Genomic DNA, 20,984 nt, shown 5'->3' on the forward strand with positions numbered 1-20,984 from the left:
GAAGAAAGTTTATAGAAACTAAAATCACAATGATAAAATCAGTATGACAGAATTCAGGAGAAATACATTAAGAAAGAAGGGGTAATGCAGGATTAATGTTCAGTTTTATTACAACCAGGTGGTAGTCAACTGTTTTTATTTTTTTAAAGAAGGATTCCCTATGCATGTTACACTATTTATTCCAATCAAAATGCTTGTCAATATTAAAGCCCCTATCCATATGAATAAACTGTTTCAGCCACAAATTGATCAAAATGCAGATTGGCAGTTTATTTCGCCTTAAATATTCATCCAAACTGTGAATGCAAAAGATTCATTTGGTATCAGCCATGAGAAAGCATCCTTGAAACTGTTCACCTACTCCTAGTCTAATAATTACACCCATGCAACAAGCAGAACCTGCCAAAGCACTGTGACATCCTACTTGAAGCAGAAGATTTGAAGGTATGCAACCTGGCCATGCCACTTAAATCATTATCATTTAGGCACCAGGCAAACACATTTCTATTTTCCCAAGGATTTAAGAACTGCTAATTAGTATTTTTTAAACACGAGAAGTTTACTGTCTGTTTGAAAGGACTATTGGTTTTCCTGTTTCTGGGGTTAGTTCCTCTTCCTCTTCTCCTTCCTTTATAATTTTTATTTAAAATGGTACATTTGTTTCTTACTATTTGTTACCCACCCTGGGAACATAATTTTATGTTCAAGGTGCAGGGTATAAATTATGGGCAGTATACAGTCCTGTCTTGTCCACACACAGGGCCCACTGCCGCTTCCATTCTGCATGCGGCCAGCCCTGCCAGTCCCATTGCGCAAGCAGCCACCACCACTTGTGCAACGCCAATTTAACGCTTCCAAAGGCAAGCCCTGAAATGAGCCGAGGCGCTCGTTTCTGTTAGGGGCAGGTTGGCGGAGCTCCCTTCTGAGACCTCCGCCAACCTCCCCCCTTCCAGAAACAAGCATTTCCGTTAGTTTTGGGTTGCCCCCAGAAGCACTAAATCGCTGTTGCGCCAGTGATGGGGAGTGCTTGCGCAGCAGAATCAGCAGGCTGGGCTGTGCGCAGCCAGTCGCTGCTGGATACTACCCTTTGTACAAACATAAAGAAATACACACTGAACTATTTATCTTTATTTTTAAACCAAGCCACACTAGATTACCAATGTGTGTCTGGTTTTCTGAACACGGGAAGCTGCCTTTTACGGAATGAACCCACTGGCCCATGTAGGCCAGTACAGTTCATTCTGACTGGCAGTGGCTCTCAGGGTGTCGTGTCAAGCAAGCAGAAAAGGCCATCGGCACCTACCTGCCTTTCCATCAGAATCTGTTACAGAGCCACCCCATGACCATCTCTTCTGCCTGGTTTCCAGTCGCTGGCTCCGCTCCAAGGTACGATGCACCACTGCTTCGTAACGCTCCTGTTAAATCAAACACTCTGGAATTAGGCTGCAGTAACTGACTGCTGCTAAACATACCTTTCCCTGAGGAGCTTACTATTAACAAAAGGCCTGTTTTTACTTCATATAACTAATTAGAATTGAAAAGACAACATGTGAAGACTGCAGCCGCTGATTAGTCACAACCTTGTTAATAAACAGCATTAGCTCTAATTTGTGCTTGATCAGCTATTGTGTGACAGGAGGCCTGATGGATTGGCAAACTCACTCCTGCGGTCTGTGTAACTTCTGGTGCTGGCAATACATGCTGGCTCATCCTTTTCAAACAGGGAGGGAGTGGATATTGTGAGCATGTCCATTTAGGAATGTTTAACTTTAAAATGCAGGGTTAATATTCACTAAACACAGTTTTGAACCTATGCTACATCATACTGAACCCCAAGATTCCTATAAAAAGTAGGAAATAATAGCAGGAAAAATATGAAGTAGTTAAAGTACTAATCATTTGAACCACAAGGTAGCCAAGTTTACAGAAAGTCTCCATGCACAATGGAATATGGCAAACGCTGCAGTCAGGGATTCGCAGTGGTTATTACCAAGTGCAAGATTTAGAAAATCCTATGAAAATCCCAAAAGAAATAGCCAGTTTCTGCATGGGACAACTTTTCTCTGCTTTTAATAGTTGCCAAATTCTCCCTTTGGTATACCACCTATTGAAGGCATGGGAGTCCTGTCTCAATCTGAATATGGCAACTTAGGGCACAATCCTATGGTTGCTGGGAGAACGTCCCAGGGATATAGGATTTTTTGGATTCCCTCACCTGAAGCTGTAGAAACTCCTACGACTTTGGGAGGGGGACTTCCAGATGAACTCTAAAGCACAATAAAATTGTTTAAAGAAAATAACTGGCACCAAAGTAACATCTCTGAGTTATAACAGCATGAAACTGCACAGTACCTTCTCCTCCTCAATCTTTTGTTTTCTCTTTTCCTCTACTGCTGCTCTTCTTTGTTGCTCTTTCAGCTTCTGTTCCCTCAGTCTTTTCTGCTTCTCTTCCATTTGCTTTTCATACTGAAGCTTTGCCTTTTTCTCCTTTTCCATTATTTGTGTTTCTTTGGCAGCTGTGAATTTCAACATTACAGAAGTGTAAAACATCACCAAATATCACAGTGGGTAGTATCCAATGTTATTCCTACTCAGAGTAGACCTACTGAAATTAAAGAGACTCAAGTTAACCACGACTACCTGAAGTCCCATTCATTTCAATGGATCTACTCCACACAGGACCAACATTGGATTCTATCCAGTGACCCGTTTTACATGATTACTGCAGCCCACCATGGCTTATTTAAGCCCACACCAACAACCCACCCTTGCCAGGTTTGCACGACATGACAAGCTGCTATCACAGCTTAAATATCCAGAAGTCGCCCAGCATGTGCTGGGTGACTTTTGTATATTTAAGCTGCAATTGCGGCTTGCCATGTTGTGCAAACCTGGCAAGGGTGGGTTGTTGGCGTGGTTAACAAATCACCCACAACCCGAAAACATCCCATGGGTTGGGGGTTGTTTGTTAACTACATCAATAACCCACCCTCGTCAGGTTCACACGACACGACAAGCTGCAGTTGCAGCCTGAATATTGCAACATGACCACCCACACATACTGCTAAGCTAAAGTTTGTGACATGTGAACTGGCTCACTGCATCACACAAATGGGAAATATATTGTGCTAGATTCTTAAAAAAAAAAAAAAGAGTTCACAAGAAATCCCAGACAGATATATTTACTCAGTTCCAACAAGGCTTCACATGGCCAGAATCTGCCCTGCCCAATTCCTAGCACTAGCTTGGGGTCAAGGAAAAACTCAGAGAAGGAGCCGAGAGAATCAAGTGTCTCAATCTATGCCAATATGCACCTTCTCTAAATTTAATTCAAAACCTCATAGCCAGTGTTCAAATCTAACTTGATAGTCAAGTCCCAGGGAGAAAGTATAACAAGGAAATTCCACTTGACATTCTTCAGAGCAATCTTCCCCAACCCGGTGTGTCCAGATGTTTTAGACGTCAACTCCCAGGCATGCTAAGAATTGTAGTCCAAAACATCTGGAAGGCACCAGGTTGGCCAAGCCTGCCTTAGAGGTTACCACAGGATTTTTCTTCTAACTTTATGAAGTCCCCCCCCCCACTTCAGAGTGCACACAAGAGAGTGGGAGATTTCCTGGGTGGAAGAGATTCACTTCACTCTCCTTGTCTGAGGACCAGGGACTCAAATCCTCACGATGACCTTTCATAAACCACTGCACCCTGACTGACAGTGAAGAAGAGAGTGTATACAGTACTCTGGTTTCTTACACACAGAGATTTGTCATTTATTCATTAGCTGAGAAGTATCATAGGAGCCTACTTGCCTGTCCAGCACGTAGTATATATCACTTTCACGGCTTAAGTATTTAGTTCCTGCATGCTAGGCACCAAGATCTATGCCTGCCACAACTGCACAAGAAGCCCAAGTTATTCATGCTTATGTGCACACGATGCTACATTAAGATATTCTAGATCCCCCATCCATCTTGCTTGCTATGCAGGCAGGATCAAGGAGGGGAAAAGAGGCCAAGTCTCAAATTCAAAACTTCAAAGGGCTCAAAAACATTTTGCTAGCTACAAGAAGCCCAGTGCTTTTTTGATCTCTGCAATGGCTTTTTAGACAACAGCACCCATGCCCAGTGGAGGGTTTAACCACAAAAGCTTCATTTGGATATTGACAGAAGAAGTTAGTTGCTGAAATCTGGGAGTCTGGGCCATGGCAACCCTAGAAAGAATGCTATGTGAGGGAACAAAAAACCTGCTATATGATTATTCAGAGATCTGCCAGACCCAAGTCTGCTGCATAAGCCTTTAAAGAGTCACTTCCTCTCCATTTCGAAAGTTCACTTCTACCCTGATGACATATATTTTTAAAGTGAAAGTGTTACTGTAGAGCCTGTGCTGAATTTTTGATTGTATGCGGCAACTAGGGATGAAGAATTTGATCTTTGTGAATTCCAATACAAATTGACCTGATCCTCATGTCTCAGACTAAGGCATGGATCAGAATGTAATTATACTTCAGAGTTTGCATTTCTCTGAATTTTACGATGCACTTCTCGGCTCAAAAAAGTACTAAAGTGTGTATAAAAACTTATTTTAGGACATAATATGTTTTTGTGAGAAAATGCATTCAAAAAGATGTTTTTAAATAAACATTTATATACACATTTTTGTGCAGATTTTTGAAAACAAAAAACACAGTGATGCAGACACAGGATGGAAGGGACTTACTAATAAGCACATGTGAAATTGACATGGACCATAAATAGACTCACCCACCCATCCTTAGCTGCAACCACGCACATTCATAAAACACAAAGAGGCCTTGCCTTCACAGGCCTTAATATGCCTTTAATTTAATTAAATACGACCATACCATGTTGCTTCTCTCGCTCTTCTCTACGCTCCCTGGCTAGTCTTTGCCTCTCTTCTGATCTCATGATGGAGCCATCTATTACTGTAAAGGATAGGAAATGCAAACGGTTTACAAACCTGAGACTTTCATAGAAACAAATGATCAATTTCCACAATACATTTCCATACATGCATGACCACACTCATGTGCAAGGAATCATGTTCATCTGTAACATCGAAATGGCTATGCCACTGTACTTTCTCAACTTTATACACTTAATAGGAAGCCTTCCTCTGTTTCGTGCCACTTACATCTGTAGGAAAAGTACACGCACTGGTGTCACCATTTCCCATGTCACAACAATGTACCTTCACTGGCCTGAGTAGACCAATCCTTATGTAACTTCTGAAAATGCTAAAATGAAGTCCTTTGAGAATGAGAATATGCAATTAAAAACCCTGAAGTAGATCAAGCAGATTATATTCTTGCCCCTAAAGCAGCACAGATGGGATTAATTCAAAATGGAAATGGTGCAAAGAATCACTACCAAGAAAATGAGAGGAATGTAAAATCCATATTAAAAGCAAAGATTTTACCTGGTTTAGTTGATGATTTTACACTTATTGGGGACTGGACTGGAACAGGACTAACACCACTTTGGTTTCTTCTTTCTTCTGCTAATGCTTGGGCTGCAGCAACTGTAAGAAAAAATATCCCAAACACTGTTAAAACTAAAATCCATAATGAATGTCATGTGCCAGTATTTAAGGTTGCATGCTTCAAGGAAAACGTGCTAATACTACACTATTCAAACCTGCCCCTGGAACAGGCATCTCTAACAATCAATAGGTTACAGATCTAAAACTCTTCTCCCAGAGGCCTGAACCACCCCCTGGCCCTGTGCTCCCCAGTGCTTGCAGTTCCTTCTATTTGGACCGGTTCATGGTAATTAGATTAAGTGTATAGGCTAGCATGGTGTTCTGTATTTTGTTATATTTAAAAGGAAAATTATGATTATTTTTTGTGCCTCCATCCAGTCCAATTTCCATTGGTCAGCATGTTTTCATAGCTGGAATCAGCCAAAGCTGGCAGAGAGTCATTGTTTGTTTCTTAGTTCCACTTCAAGAAGCTCAAACTGCTCAGGAATTGATCTGAGGCAGACTAAGAAAATGTTTGAGAACCTCACAATTTGGTCACTCAAAAAGGACTGGTAACCTTACAGGGCAATACTTGATCAGATGCCTTCACCTGCCATAAAATGCCTGCCATCTTTTCACTGACCCACACATCTGGCAATCACAGCTGTAGTACAGCAAATTCAGAGCCTATTCTCCTCCTCTTCACCCCTCAGCTTTCACCAGAATAAGCTTCTGTTCAAATTCAAAGTCATGTGCCTCAACATCTTTCCTTGCTAATGTCTCACCTATTCATCTCTCATCAACCAACATTACTCTATCACCATTAGTTTCAGGGAAGGCAGTTTCCCTCCTATTCAACCTTGCAATTATCTACTGAAGTACATAGGCCACTGGTACCCATTTTATGAATAAGGAATGGAGGCAAATATGTTAATTCTATCAATCTGCTTCAAGGAAGCAGTTGTGGCTTCTGTATCTTCCCCCCCCTCATTTGACATTATAGGGTAAGTCAACTCATTCCCTGTCTTCATATGTTAATGGCTGTTTCCCAGAGACATGCTGCAATTTAGATTTTCAAAATTTCCTACATAGATGTTTTAAACAAAGAGATGCCTACGATTGCCAGTATTTTAATGTGTCCTCTGTTTCCTTGTAAAACCCACTTATGTAGGGCAATTCAGTTAATGAAGACCTTGCCAAAACAACTACACCGGGAATGAAAGATTAGAAATCTAAAACATAAGACGTAAAACTTAAAAGCACAGCGGAACATCTTTAAATGAACTGTGATTTCCGAGGGAAAAGTGCCTCTTCACCAGCTGATCAAAAGAGATCAGCTCTAATGATCAACACAGAGGATTCTACAAACAAAAAAAGGCAGCCAGCTTTCTTGCCACTGATTTTAGTCTTCCCTCTAATTGAGCACTGCAGAATGCAAGGAAGGAAGAGCACTTCTCCTCTCCATGACAACTTGTTCTGTCATGGCGATAATCCTCCTAAGACTGCACCCAAGAACAATCACCTCCAAGGCATTAATCCTGTCTGAAGTCAATGATAAATGCTGGTTACAACACTCATTCAGCAATTCTAAACTGTCACCTGCAGCTGTCACCTTGCCTTGAATTAATTAATTCCCTTCTGCAGCTCTGGACAAAGGTTTTCTCATTGGATAGGATCCCATGATCCCCTTCATGGATTGCTGCCTTGTTGTGGCGAAGGGGCTTGCGTAACTCAGTGAAGCCATAAGCTATGCCATGCAGGGCCACCCAAGACGGACAGGTCATGGCAGAGAGTTCTGACAAAATGTGGTCCACTGGAGAAGGAAATGGCAACCCACTCCAGTATTCTTGCCAAGAAAACCCCATGGAACGTATCACAAGGCTAAAAGAGATGACGCCGGAAGATGAGCCCCTCAGGTCGGAAGGTGTCCAATATACTACTGGGGAAGAGCAGAGGGTATTTCCAAGTAGCGCCAGAAAGAGTGAAGCGGCTGGGTCAAAGCCGAAAGGACACTCAGCTGTGGATGTGTCTGGTGGTGAAAAGAAAATCCGATGCTGTAAAGAACAATATTGTTTAGGAACCTGGAATGTCAGATCAATGAATCAAGGTAAGCTAGAAGTGGTCAAACATGAGATGGCAAGATTGAACATTGACATCTTGGGAATCAGCGAACTAAAATGGACAGGCATGGGTGAATTTAATTCAGGTGACCATCATATCTACTACTGTGGGCAAGAATCCCTTAGAAGAAATGGAGTAGCACTCATAGTCAACAAAAGGGTGGGAAAAGCAGTACTGGGGTACAATCTTAAAAACGATAGAATGATCTCAGTACGAATCCAAGGCAAACCATTCAACATCACAGTAATTCAACTCTATGCCCCAACCACTGATGCCGAAGAAGCTGAGGTTGATCAGTTCTATGAAGACCTACAACACCTTCTAGAACTAACACCAAAAAAAGATGTCCTCTTCATCATAGGGGATTGGAATGCTAAAGTAGGAAGTCAAGAAATCACCGGGATAACAGGCAAGCATGGCCTTGGTGTACAAAATGAAGCAGGACAAAAGCTAATAGAGTTTTGCCAAGAGAACACGCTGATCATAGCAAACACCCTTTTCCAACAGCACAAGAGGCGACTCTACACATGGACATCACCAGATGGTCCATATCGAAATCAGATTGATTATGTCCTTTGCAGCCAAAGATGGAGAAGCTCTATACAGTCAGTAAAAACAAGACCTGGAGCTGACTGTGGCTCAGATCATGAGCTTCTTGTTGCAAAATTTCAGCTTAAATTGAAGAACGTAGGGAAAACCACTAAACCATTCAGGTATGACCTCAATCATATCCCTGATGAATATACAGTGGAGGTGAGGAATAGATTTCAGGGATTAGACCTGATAGACAGAGTGCCTGAGGAACTATGGACGGAGGTCCGTAACACTGTTCAGGAGGCAGCAACGAAATCCATCCCAAAGAAAAAGAAATGCAAGAAAGCAAAGTGGCTGTCTGATGAGGCTTTACAAGTAGCTGAGGAAAGAAGGGAAGCGAAAAGCAAGGGAGAAAGGGGAAGATATATCCAACTGAATGCCGAGTTCCAGAGAATAGCAAGGAGAGACAAGAAGGCCTTCTTAAATGAACAATGCAAAGAAATTGAGGAAAACAACAGAATGGGAAAGACTAGAGATCTCTTCAAGAAAATTGGAGATCTCAAGGGAACGTTTTGTGCAAAGACGGGCATGATAAAGGACAAAGAAGGCAGGGACCTAACAGAAGCAGATGAGATTAAGAAGAGGTGGCAAGAATACACAGAAGAACTATACAGAAAAGATCTTAATGTCCCTGATAGCCATGATAGTGCCGTCACTGAACTTGAGCCGGACATCCTCGAGAGTGAAGTCAAGTGGGCCTTAGGAAGCATTACTAACAACAAAGCTAGCGGAGATGACAGTATTCCAGCTGAGCTATTTAAAATCCTAAAAGATGATGCTGTTAAAGTGCTGCATTCAATATGCCAACAAATTTGGAACACTCAACAATGGCCCCAAGACTGGAAAAGGTCAGTTTACATTCCAATTCCAAAGAAGGGCAACGCCAAAGAGTGTTCAAACTACCGCACAATTGCGCTCATTTCACATGCCAGCAAGGTTATGCTCAAAATCCTACAAGCTAGTTTTCAGCAGTATGCGAACCGAGAACTACCGGAAGTATAAGCTGGGTTTCGAAGAGGCAGAGGAACTAGAGATCAAATCGCCAATGTTCGCTGGATCATGGAGAAAGCAAGAGAATTCCAGAAAAACGTCTATTTCTGTTTCATTGACTACGCTAAAGCCTTTGATTGTGTGGATCACAACAAACTGTGGCAAATTCTGAAAGTGATGGGAGTACCAGACCACCTTACCTGTCTCCTGAGAAACCTGTACCAGGGTCAAGAAGCAACAGTAAGAACCAGACATGGAACAACCGAGTGGTTCAAATTTGGGAAAGGAGTACGACAAGGCTGCATATTGTCACCCTGCTTATTTAACTTATATGCAGAGTACATCATGAGAAACGCTGGGTTGGATGAATCACAGGTCGGAATTAAGATTGCTGGGAGAATTATCAACAACCTCCAATATGCAGACGATACCACCCTAATGGCAGAAAGCGAAGAGGATCTAAAGAGCCTCTTGTTGAGGGTGAAAGTGGAGAGTGCACAAGCTGGTTTGAAACTCAACATTAAAAAAACTAAGATCATGGCATCTGGCCCCATCACTTCCTGGCATATAGAAGGGGAAGAAATGGAAGCAGTGACAGATTTTACTTTCTTGGGCTCCAAGATCACCGCAGATGGTGACTGTAGCCATGAAATTAAAAGACGCTTGCTCCTTGGGAGGAAAGCTATGGCAAACCTAGACCGCAGAGTAAGAAGCAGAGACATCACCTTGCCGACAAAGGTCCGTCTAATCAAAGCTATGGTTTCCCCAGTAGTAATGTATGGCTGTGAGAGCTGGACTATAAGGAAGGCTGAGCGCCGAAGAATTGATGCTTTCGAACTGTGGTGCTGGAGAAGACTCTTACGAGTCCCCTGGACTGCAAGGAGGTCAAATCAGTCCATCCTAAAGGAAATCAACCCTGAGTGCTCATTGGAAGGACAGATGCTGAAGCTGAAGCTCAAATATTTTGGCCACCTAATGCGAAGAGAAAACTCCCTGGAAAAGACCCTGATGCTGGGAAAGACTGAAGGCAAAAGGAGAAGGGGACGACAGAGGATGAGATGGCTAGATAGCATCACCGATGTAATGAATATGAACTTGAGCACACTCCGGGAGAGAGCGCAGGACAGGAAGGCCTGGCGTGCTCTGGTCCATGGGGTCACGAAGAGTCGGACACGACTGAACGCCTGAACAACAACAACATCTAGACACAGCATTGAGGCTCCTTTGAGAAGAACTACTGGAGATACAGCAACGTAGTTATTTTGACAAGTGGGAAAATATTTTTTATTGTGCTATCAGAAAACTGGCACTCTTCTATTTTCTGGAATCTGACAAACATGTTTCTGTTCTAGTAGGCATACAAGGCATTTAAACTCAGAAATCTTCTTGCAGAGTGGTTCATTGCAGAGTGGTTCAGACAGAGAAAATATTTTTCCACAAAGCAGTGAACTAGATACAAGAGCTGTTCAAAGCTTCACATCAGAAAGCGCACAAGATCCCTTACTTTTGTTCCCAGTATGCAGACTCATATAAGAAATAGTTGCTGCTTAAAAAGAAGATACCTGATTGAATATTCAAACACAATTTGAAAGCAATTAAAAGTTCCTCTGGTAATAAATAAAGACCATGTCCTCCTTTCTAAAGAGACAAATATAGGTGGATAAAAGCATTTGATCTAGAATCTACAGACAAAAATTAGCACCACCTTCGATTCTGGAAATGTACACTAGAGACCAAAATAAATCCTGGAAAAAGAAGGCATCACATCCTAAAAGTTAATTCATCTCAGGTCCAAGATACAGACTCCAGAAAACGTATTACAAAGTACCTCTTATTTACTTCCTGCTTGACGTTTATTCATATCCAATTCACATAATTTAAATTAGCATGACATTTTGATGAAATTAATGTAAAAATAAGGCATAATTCATTGGTGGAAATACTTCAACAGGTTATTTAAAACCACATTTAAAGCTTGCCAATGCCAAGCATGTTTCACATGGGGCAAAACTTCCATATTTTTTGTATCCAAAAACTGCAGAAAAGGGCACAATAAGAAATATTCATTTAAAATCTTTGTAGGGAGGAAGGCAGGCTGTGAGTGCAATGAAGCAATGGTTACTGCTCGTGAACTGAAGAAATAAGCACAAGTCCTTTTTGCCGACGACAACACCTTTAGAAAGTTACATCTCAAGTTCATGTTTTGTAAACATGTGGGTAGGAAAGTGGTATAAAAATACACACAAGAATGATTTGCATAAATCTATAGTTCAGAGTATCTTCCAGATTAAACTAATTACAGAGCAGAGTAGGTTGAGAAACCCCTCAACAGTTTTGTAGGCAAAGGATATACTGTCCTTAGCCAATAAAGTAAGATTTCAGAGGAGACTGAGAGGTGTGAATGAAAGTTAGCACAAAAATGGCTTGCCGTTGGGAGCGGAAGCACTCCACCTTTTATAATGTCTTCGCTATACAGAGATGCATTACACAGGTGTAGCACCCTACCGCTAACTGCTAGCAGAATACCAGATTCAGGATGCATCGTGACACAGTGGAAGCGGCGGGGGGTGGGGGGGATGTTCCTGACAGAGAACTTTTACTGTTAGCAAGGAAGAACAGAATTCATCAATAATATAGTTCACATAATTTTGAGTCTCACTGTCTCTTTTCTACACTATCTTAAAACTAATTTATAGGTAACTAAACTGAAAAAAAATGTTTAACTCCCAGAGAAAAAAATAAATGCTACAAATTTGGGGAAGTGGTCCTAACTCAGTAGTCCGTATGTTTTGGATGCAAAAAGTCCCAGGTTCAATCCCTGATATTTCCAGGCAGGGCTGGGAAAGACTCCTGTCCGAAATCCTGGAGAACTGTTGCCAGTCACTGTAGAGATAATGCTGAGTTACACTGACCAACAATTTGACTGGTGTAAGGCAGCTTCCTTTGTTCTTACGATGATAGTTCCTCACTCCCTTTGCTACCACCATCCAAATCTTTTTTGTACATATAATTGTACTATTTATAAGAACACCATCAGTCTGCAATCCCGTATCACCTTCTCTTATATGAACCTGCCCAAGATTTGTATTCAGTTTCTGAGGTCTTTCTTGTCCCTTTGACACCAAAGGTCTGGTTGGTAGGGCTAAGAGACCAGGGCCTTTTCAGTTGTGGCACCAAAGGTATAGAAGAATCTCCCAATGGAGGCTCATCATCTGGCCCCACTCTTTAGACAACACTAAGCTAGATGGTCCAATGGTCTGATTAGGAATTATGTAGCTTCCTATGTTCCTATCATGCATGGCAAACATGATACTGGATTTAAAGTACAAAATAAAAAAGAGAACTCTATTGAGAACAGATTAAAGTTTAGTTCAAAACAAGTTCTGTGACATGAATAAAAAGTCAGCACACAGGCTGTGCTATTTCACCAGAAGCATATTTTACAGTGTCACTGGAAGGCTGGTATACAAGCCAAAAATACATGTATCTATCAGCTTTTATGTTACAGAAGGAAGAAGGGAATCCTGGAAGTTAAAATCCCATCAATAAGTCTGAGAAAAATGCCAACAACCAACAGCAAAGGAAATAAAATTCTTCACTGATCTTATACCTACATCCAGTCAGCATCAAACCAAGCCTGAGCTTGTATAAATGTATGTATAAATGGCACCAATATTTTTCTACTGCTTATACCTACTTCACTGTCATCCTTCACAGTCTAAGGAACTGCTAATTATGTAGAGTACAGCAGGCAATTCAAATGTCATCACTGAAAAAGTATAAGTATTTTGTCTTAAAACAGAAAGTGTATTCAACTGAAAGGACATGGCACAGTAGGTCACTACAGTGCAAGGAGGACAAGAGGCTCCTTCATCTTACCTGTTGCACTGCATGACATGGGTACCAAAACTGCACTGCTCTTTCCATTCACTTCCCAAACTTGCTAAGCGCTTTGTACATATTGGATGTAAACAGCACCATATTTCTTGCTAATGTCTTTGATGTATTAATGAAAGTTATATAAAAGGATTTTTAAAGATACTAAGGGCACAGTCTTATGCATTTTTAGTCAGGAAAAAATCCTACAACTCCCAGCATTCCCCAGCCAGCATAGGAGTTGTACCTCTTTTTGCTGTATACACAGGTGTAGGATTGCACCTTAACTCTCGTAAGCAGCTACCATCTTACAACTTGAGAAAGGCTTTGATTCAGTTTTCAAATGTTGTCCAGAGACATTTTCTGGATTCTGCCTGCAAAGTATCTTTTTCAGTACATTAACTTTGTGCCATAAGTGATCACAAAAGAAAGGCCCACAATGCTAACTGTGCTACTAGCAAATGCCTATGAACTCCCTTCACTACTTTGCCTTTGTCTAGAGGGGGACAATAAATTAAGTATAGTTAAAACAGAGAGCGAAGAGGGGCAGGTTGCACTTACCCACTGAGTTCCCTTGTGGAGGAGCAGTGTACCGAAAGACATCTAAACACAATACGAGAGCCATTACTGGAACACCACCAGTCTGAAACAGACCACCAAAAACTCAAGAAATGCTGTTCTGCAAGGCTTCCATTGAGATTCTGGAAAGCTCTTCCTATAGCTATTGTCATTCTCCCAATGATCATGAATACTATACATGATGCTTTATAGATTAAAGTAAACAAAAGATACATTTCCACTCCATGGAACTTACAATACACATTTTAAAACTCGTGAAGTTCCTACCTAATCAACCAGGAACAATGCTGCTGATTCCTTTGCACAAAATATCTAACCTCTGTAACAGACTTTAAAATGTACAATGAGATCTCCTCCTAAGTTCTGCCCCACAGTGTGATATTAAAGGCATACTATGGATAAGAAACTACTCAGGCCATTCCAACGTACATGTCCTCTCATTAATTCAGAATACCAGTTTGCATTTTCAAGGATAGATATTAAAATTAATTCAACAACACAGAAGGACATATTCTGTAAATAAAGATGTAATATCCCAGGTGTAATGCATATACTAGCTTTCCCCACACTGGTGCCCTCTAAATGTTTTGGACTTCCAACTCCCATCAGCCCCTGCCAGTATGGCCAATGGTCAGGAATGCTTTGAGTTGTAGTTCGAAACATCTGGAGGGCATCAGCTTGGGGAAGGCTGGCATATACACTACTTTATGCTAAAACAGATGTTTTTCCTTTCCTGTTTTCATGGGCTCTCGTACCTCACTGTGTTTAGAAATCATACTCTCCTTTTCATATTTCTTTGTTTTGCTTCCCTGCCCTCAGGATAGGGAAGTGGACTAGCTTCCTCTCTCCTCCCCTTATGTGAGGAAAGTTTCTTCCCTCCCTGTGAAAGCTTGAGCTGTCCTCAACTTTGCAGGCATACCATTGTTGAATACAACAGGTTCCCTGCCCCCCACCCCGAAACCCATTGACAATTGAGCCTAGCACTGCAAATCACAGCGAACTCCAGTCAAACTCTGAAATCACAACTTAAGTCTTTCTCTAGAGATACAATAATGCCTCTATTATGTGGTATGCAAGTGGAAAAAACAGTGCTGTTGCATTTTAACCCCCAATCTTCCTTTTTCTTCATGTGTTGAGCTTTTATTATTACTCTTATCAAGCATTATAGTTGATGATGTTCATGCTAGCACTTTGCCCCTGCTCTTTTGCAGGAGCCACTACTCAAAAGTATTGTCACCTCATAAGGCTCACAGTTTTCTCCAACAGCAGCTGGGTGTTATATACCAATTAGTTGAAGATCCAGCAGTTATACCAAGCATGACAATTTAATGGTAAATTACAGATAGTTCAGAGTGGGAATAAATTACTTCTGCCCTTCCAAAGAAAAAGGAATTTGGTTGAGTATGTTTTTACAACTGGGAACCCTCCATGTGCAGTTATAGGTCAGTTCAATGCATTAGCAAAAAGGGTTGGCGCTCCCATGTACCAATTTAACCAGGTGTCAAACACAGGTGAAGTAGATGCAACCACCACATATGAAGGACAAAATACATCCCATCACTGGATTGTACGTCAACTTCTATGTTACAGAATCAAGGAATGAAATATACAAAATAACCACCTTCTCTTCTGCCTCAGACTCGAACACAATGTAAACAGCAGCCTCAGCTGTATCTCTGGACTCATAGGACATAGGAAGGAAGCTGCCTTATACAGAGTTAGACCCTTGGTCCATCTAGCCCAGTATTAGCAACACTGACTGGCAGCAGCTCTCCAGGGTTTCAGGAGGGAAATTTTCCAGCCCTACCTGGTGATGCCAGGGACTGAACTTGGGACCTTCTGCATGCGAAGTAGGGACTCTACCACTGAGCTACGGTCTCTCCCATGTCCCATGGTGACATTACTTTTTTAAAAATTCCAGTAAGATCATATCTAATCAGAATGATTACCATACTGAATCATTTTTACAAAGCACAACCAAAGAACCAGCACAGCAACGCCTGCTGGGGGTGGGGTGGGAGCACATTTCCCATTCTCCCATCTACATTCAGAAAAACACAATTCCTGAGGTTTCCCTAGAGAATCCACTGGCTTCTAAGCATGTGATCTATTTGAATCTCACTTATGATGCTCTATCTGGTGGCTCCACAGTAGAAGGATCAGTTCCTCTTTGTGAGTCTCTCTTACAAGGCTTCATGACTAGACAGGAGCTGGCCCTCTTAGCATACATTCAAATGTCACATTTACCTCATGGCACTTTAAGTAGCCATACAAGAACAGGAAATTCCCGTGATGGCAGTTCAGGTGCTACTTGAAGCCTATTTGTGCTCCCATTTATCTCTATTGTAGGTACATATGAGTGAACTGGCTGTTAAAAAGTGTTGTGGGCTAGTAACTTTTGTGGACTTGTTTTTAAGAAAAGTAAGTAGAGATTCCCTTGTATTATTTGTTCGAAAAACTGTTACTTTTTTTTCCTCTGCTGCATGTGGTTCTATTACCTCACTGATCTGCTGCTAAAGGCAGAGAAAACGGGTAGAATCCTTGTCAATTGTACTACTGCTTACAGAAGCAATACCTCAGTTGTGGAACAGAACAGTGCATCTGTCAATTCCATTATTCTGCCCACTGAGGGCAGGGTGGGCAGGTGTAGGCAGTGATCAGTACTAGAATCACCCACAAACTCTAGAGAATATGCTATGTATGTTGGTTCACATTAGCAGTTTTATCAGCTACCACCTGTGGTTTGTGGTAGCTGTGGAACTGCAGGAAAAATTAATAAAAAGGTGATATTTCAATCAGTATATTTCACAAGCACTCATTTACTTTTTTAAAAAAATGAGGAAAAGAAAGTCCCAGCAACCATCTGCCTTGAACACCAAGAGAGAATGATTTTCTAGATCTCATTGGACGATTCAAGACTTTATACCTTATCTCCTAAGACAGGGGTAGGTCCTCTAGATATTGGTGGACTGCAATTCCCATCAGCCCTAGCCAGCATAGTCAATGGTGAGGGATGATGGCATTGCAGTCCAACAACATCTGGAGGGCTACATGGCACCTGCATTGTATTCCTTTCGGCACCAGGTGAAGACCTTTTTATTTTCCCAGGCATTTTAGCATTCTAAACTTTTAGCTTTGCTGTTTTAAATCTGTATTTTAAACTCCTGCACTGCTGCTAGGTTTTATTGTGGTTGTATTGTTATATTGTGGTTTTAATGTTCTATATATTTTAAATTGTTTTATTGTGTGTTGTGGTTTTAATTTTTGTGAACCGCCCAGAGAGCTTCGGCTATTGGGCGGTATAGAAATAAATAAATAAATAAATGTTCCCCATCCCTGTCTTAAGAGAAAGCAGTTGACAACAGGCCTACCTGATTATATTCTGTAATAAGTATGTAATATGCTTTTGGTTACTTAGGAATTCATGTTACTTCAGCTCTCATATCTGAAAGCACAAATCTTTGCTCTAATCCATACATTCTAATACAGTGAACAACTCAAAACTATTCTGTGTTACTCACACACCCACTAAACCGAACAGTATAGAACTTACATGTGGATGCAAATATTCACAAGCAACTCTGAATACATTCGCAACTGATCAGATCACAAAAAATAACTAGGCTTAGCACACGGGTCAACTGTGTCTGGATCTCCTGATATCTTTCTTTCATTAAAAACTACTGCTGGGCCTCACAATTCGGATTGGGGCCCTGGGGGAGGAGCAGGGTTTAACCTTCCCCTCTATACCACAGGCCTGACCCAAATAACTCCCCCCCCCCCATGTACTTGCTTATAATGAAATAAAAAGATGCCAGGAGACACAATCATGGATCTCTTGCATCATGTATAATTTTGCTCAGAATCCCTTTAAGGCTAATGTAACATCTAATTTCACAAAGGACAGGAAAAATCACAACATGAAGATATTGTTACCATGTGTTTGAATGCTGGACTGAGAAAGTGGAGGACTGGAGTTGAATCTACGTGAAAAATCATAGTTCAAGCACAGCCACCATCTGTTAGCCCTGCTTCCTATTTGTAAACTGGGAATAACGAGGCACCTTAATACTGTTAAGGACGAATGTGAACGTAAAGCAATATGGACACAAAATATGATATTGCTAACTGCTGCAGCCTCTTCTATTATGCCATCAGTGAACTATTACAGCAACATTAGTAACCTCATCAGAAAGTCTACGAGAAACTGTTATATTACACCAGGTCCATTCTAGTCCAGCATCCTGTTTTTCACAATGGCCAACCAAATGCCTATGGGAAGCCCATAAGCATGACATGAAGGCAATAACAGCTCTCTCCTAATGTCGTAACCTCTGATCCCGGAGGTAGCACATAGACACGGTGACTAGTAGTCACTGACAGCTTTATCCTCCATGAATTTTGCCTAATCCCCTTTTAAAGCCATCTAAGGGTACAATCCTATGGGGATAGTTGGCCGCCTCCAAACTTGGAGGCGACTGACAATCCAGTGCAGGGCGGTGGAGCATGGACGGGATCTTCTCTGCACTCCAGCCGCCCTGCATTTGCGGCTAGATGGCTGATTTTGGCTATCTAGCTGCAGCGACTCAGAGTGGGGAGACCGGACAGCGCATAGGAAACATCGTATCGGCGCTTCAGCTGTCCCCTCCCCACCCCCAAGAATGCCCCGCTTTCTCCTGCTCTGTGCTGCTCTTGCGAGCACAGAGCGGGGGATGAACCGTGCCACCTACGAGGCGGTGGGGGGGGGCAGTTTTCTGGGAACCTATTTTGGAGGACTGGCTCGGAGGTTGGTTCCTGAAAACCAAAACATCCGATGGCTGTCTAGCCACTGTCTAGCGGTCATAGGATTGCGCCCTAAATTAGTGACTATTGCCACATCTTGTGGTAGCGAAACAAAAAAATCATAATTAGCTGGATACCGTTTGGCCTAAAACACTATAGCTGAGTTGTCATGCACCACAGTGAGGTGACACATGAACAAAATAAAAATTGAGGTAAAAGATGCTAGCAACCCACTGGGAAGCCTGGCCTGCCAAGAAATCATAACAGAAACAAGGAAAAAATGCTTATCGACATAAAAATCTAAAGCAGTCCACATCTTTACACACAGCAGGCAGGAGACTTAAAAAAAAAATAGACAGTAACTAAACCCCTGTACAATGCTGCAGTTTCTACGGAAATCAAACCTTGGAGAGGAAACAACCCAGAGATCTGCAGAGTGGAGGTTTTTGGGAGGGAAAGGAGAGATGTGTGTGGCTTGTCAATTAGCCACTGTAACTGCAGCAGAGAGGAAAATTAGTAGGGAGCTCTGTCTACAATTTCAGGTACAGGAGGAGTTTCAGGTTTTTTAAAAAATGGAGGACAAGCAAGAGGAAAAAAACCTTAAAGATTCCATATTAATCAATGTTGGCCTTTTGGACCAAATAAGCATAAATACAAGGGTTTGTTATATATATTTTTTTGCAAACTGGAGAAGAGAATGGTGCCAGGACAGGTATGGGGGAGGGGGAGAGTAAAGGACAGGGAAGAGGGGGGAAGCACTTAAACATAAAAAACAAAATGGGGGACCCAAACACTGCTTTAATGGGAGACAAGAAAGCCGAAGATTTGGAGGAATCTAGAGTTAGGGGAGAACTTGAGACAGGAAAGACAACAAAATGGGGGAGGATGTGGGCAGGCTGGAGGTAGAGGTGGTGATGGATGAATCTAATTGAGGGGGGGAGCTCTTGAAATAGGGCTCTGACAAAATGGGGAGAAGTAGGGAAGAAGGCCCCCCAAATAATATAAGTAGCAGGCTGCTCTGTACATATTGCCCAGAGAGCTTTGACTACTGGGCGGAATGAGAATGTAATTAATATATACATAAATAAATACTATGTATGTGTGCGTGCAGTTAGCAATGTGCTTAAAACAAGAACAAGAGCAACCTCCGGTGGATGGGGGAGGAGAACAGAGGAGGTCCAAAATAATATATGCGGCGGGTTAGGCAAAGAGAGACGAATGAATTTAAGTGGGAAAGGAGCACTTCAACCAGGAAAGATGACGAAGCTGGGGGTGGGGGGGAGAGAATAAAGTGGCACCTAAAATCAACACAAGGGAGAGGGAGCGTGTGCGCGTGGACATGCATAAATCAAAAGCTGATGAAGTACTTAAGGTAACAAAAGGAGTGAAGTGGGGAGAGAGGGAGGGAGAAAAGAGGGGGGAAACCGTAACGAATGCACAGCGCAGGCTCGTGTGTCTGTCTGTATACATGAATCCAAAGTCGGTGAAGCGGTTCAGGAAAAAAGCGGGATGGGCGAGGAGAGAAAAAGGGCCCGAAAATGAATATACTGGGGAGGTTCGTCTCTCCTGGGGGGCGGCGGGGCTCCATACAGGAAAGGCAGCGACACGGGGGTCACACAGGGAAAGGCCCCACACTGATCCGGGGCGCGGCGGGCGAAGCGGGGGGCGTGACGCGCCCCCGGCTCTGCCCCGCGCGGGAGGGGACGTGGCAGGGCACTGTCCGCGGGCGCCCCGTCCACCGCCCGGCCCGGCCCGGCCCGGCCCGCCCCCGCCTCTCACCCATCTGCTCCCGCAGCCCCCTCAGGGACGACGGCGGCGGCGCGGCTCCGGTGCCCTCCGCCATCTTCGGCCGCCCGAGCGGGGTCGGCAAGGGCGCGCGCGAGTGTGTGTGTGTGAGGGGAGCCGTTCACTCCGCTCCTGCGCCGGACTCAGTCCAGTTTCTGTCCCTCTCCCGCTCACACACACACACGCACACACGGAGGCCGAGGCGAGCGCGGAGCCTCCGAGCGGGACTGAGCGGCGGGGGCGCACTGCGCATGCTCGGGGCGGGCCAAGCCTCGCCCTCTCGGGCTCCCTCCTCCTCCCGGCGTTCCGCGCGCGCGCGCGCACTCGCGCCCTCCCCCTGCAGCAGCGCCGCCGCCGCCTCGAGGGAGGGACGAGAAGAGGACGCGACTTGACCCGCGGAGCTGTGGGCGGCGCACCGCGCCTGCTCGGGGCGGATCAATCGGCGCGCTTGCTCGGCGCGCGCGCGCCCCCGTCCCTCCTGACCTCTTCGAGGCGCGCGCCTCGAGGAAAGGGAAAGGGAGGGGGAGGCGGGAGCGCGCTTTTGGCTCTATCCCGCTCGTTCTCCCCCTCCCCTTCCCTCCGGCTCGCTGTTTCGCCTCGGCAGCGTCGTGCGCGTGCGCCTGAGGGAGCCTCGCCCCGCCCCCCGCCGGCCCCTCTGGCGCGCTCAGACTTTGGGGTCGCGGGTTCGAGTCCCGCCGCGTCTTTTTCTCGCCCTCACGAAAATAAAAAAAGTTGTACAGGACGCGCTAGGCGTCCAAAACCTTTCCCACTCGGAAACA

General features: G+C 43.5%; 1 protein-coding gene across 9 annotated transcripts in view; it reads right to left on the minus strand.

Annotated features, from left to right (window-relative positions):
• Positions 1-20,564, minus strand: part of MAP7D3 (MAP7 domain containing 3) — a 55,829-nt gene extending 35,265 nt beyond the window's left edge. For all 9 annotated transcript variants that reach the window (XM_084813638.1, XM_084813635.1, XM_084813633.1 and 6 more), the window contains exons 1-5: positions 20,200-20,564; positions 5,437-5,538; positions 4,862-4,942; positions 2,353-2,516; positions 1,304-1,415 (exon numbers count right to left, since the gene is read on the minus strand). In XM_084813638.1, the coding sequence (XP_084669764.1) occupies positions 1,304-1,415; positions 2,353-2,516; positions 4,862-4,942; positions 5,437-5,538; positions 20,200-20,263 (523 nt within the window). In that variant the 5' untranslated portion in view covers positions 20,264-20,564. The remainder of the gene's footprint in view (positions 1-1,303; positions 1,416-2,352; positions 2,517-4,861; positions 4,943-5,436; positions 5,539-20,199) is intronic.
• Between the last annotated feature and the right edge of the window lie 420 nt (positions 20,565-20,984).

This window comes from Heloderma suspectum, chromosome 9, assembly GCF_057233095.1.
Source record: "Heloderma suspectum isolate Gila_16-S chromosome 9, 16-S_ref, whole genome shotgun sequence".
Classification (NCBI taxonomy): Eukaryota; Metazoa; Chordata; class Lepidosauria; order Squamata; family Helodermatidae; genus Heloderma; species Heloderma suspectum.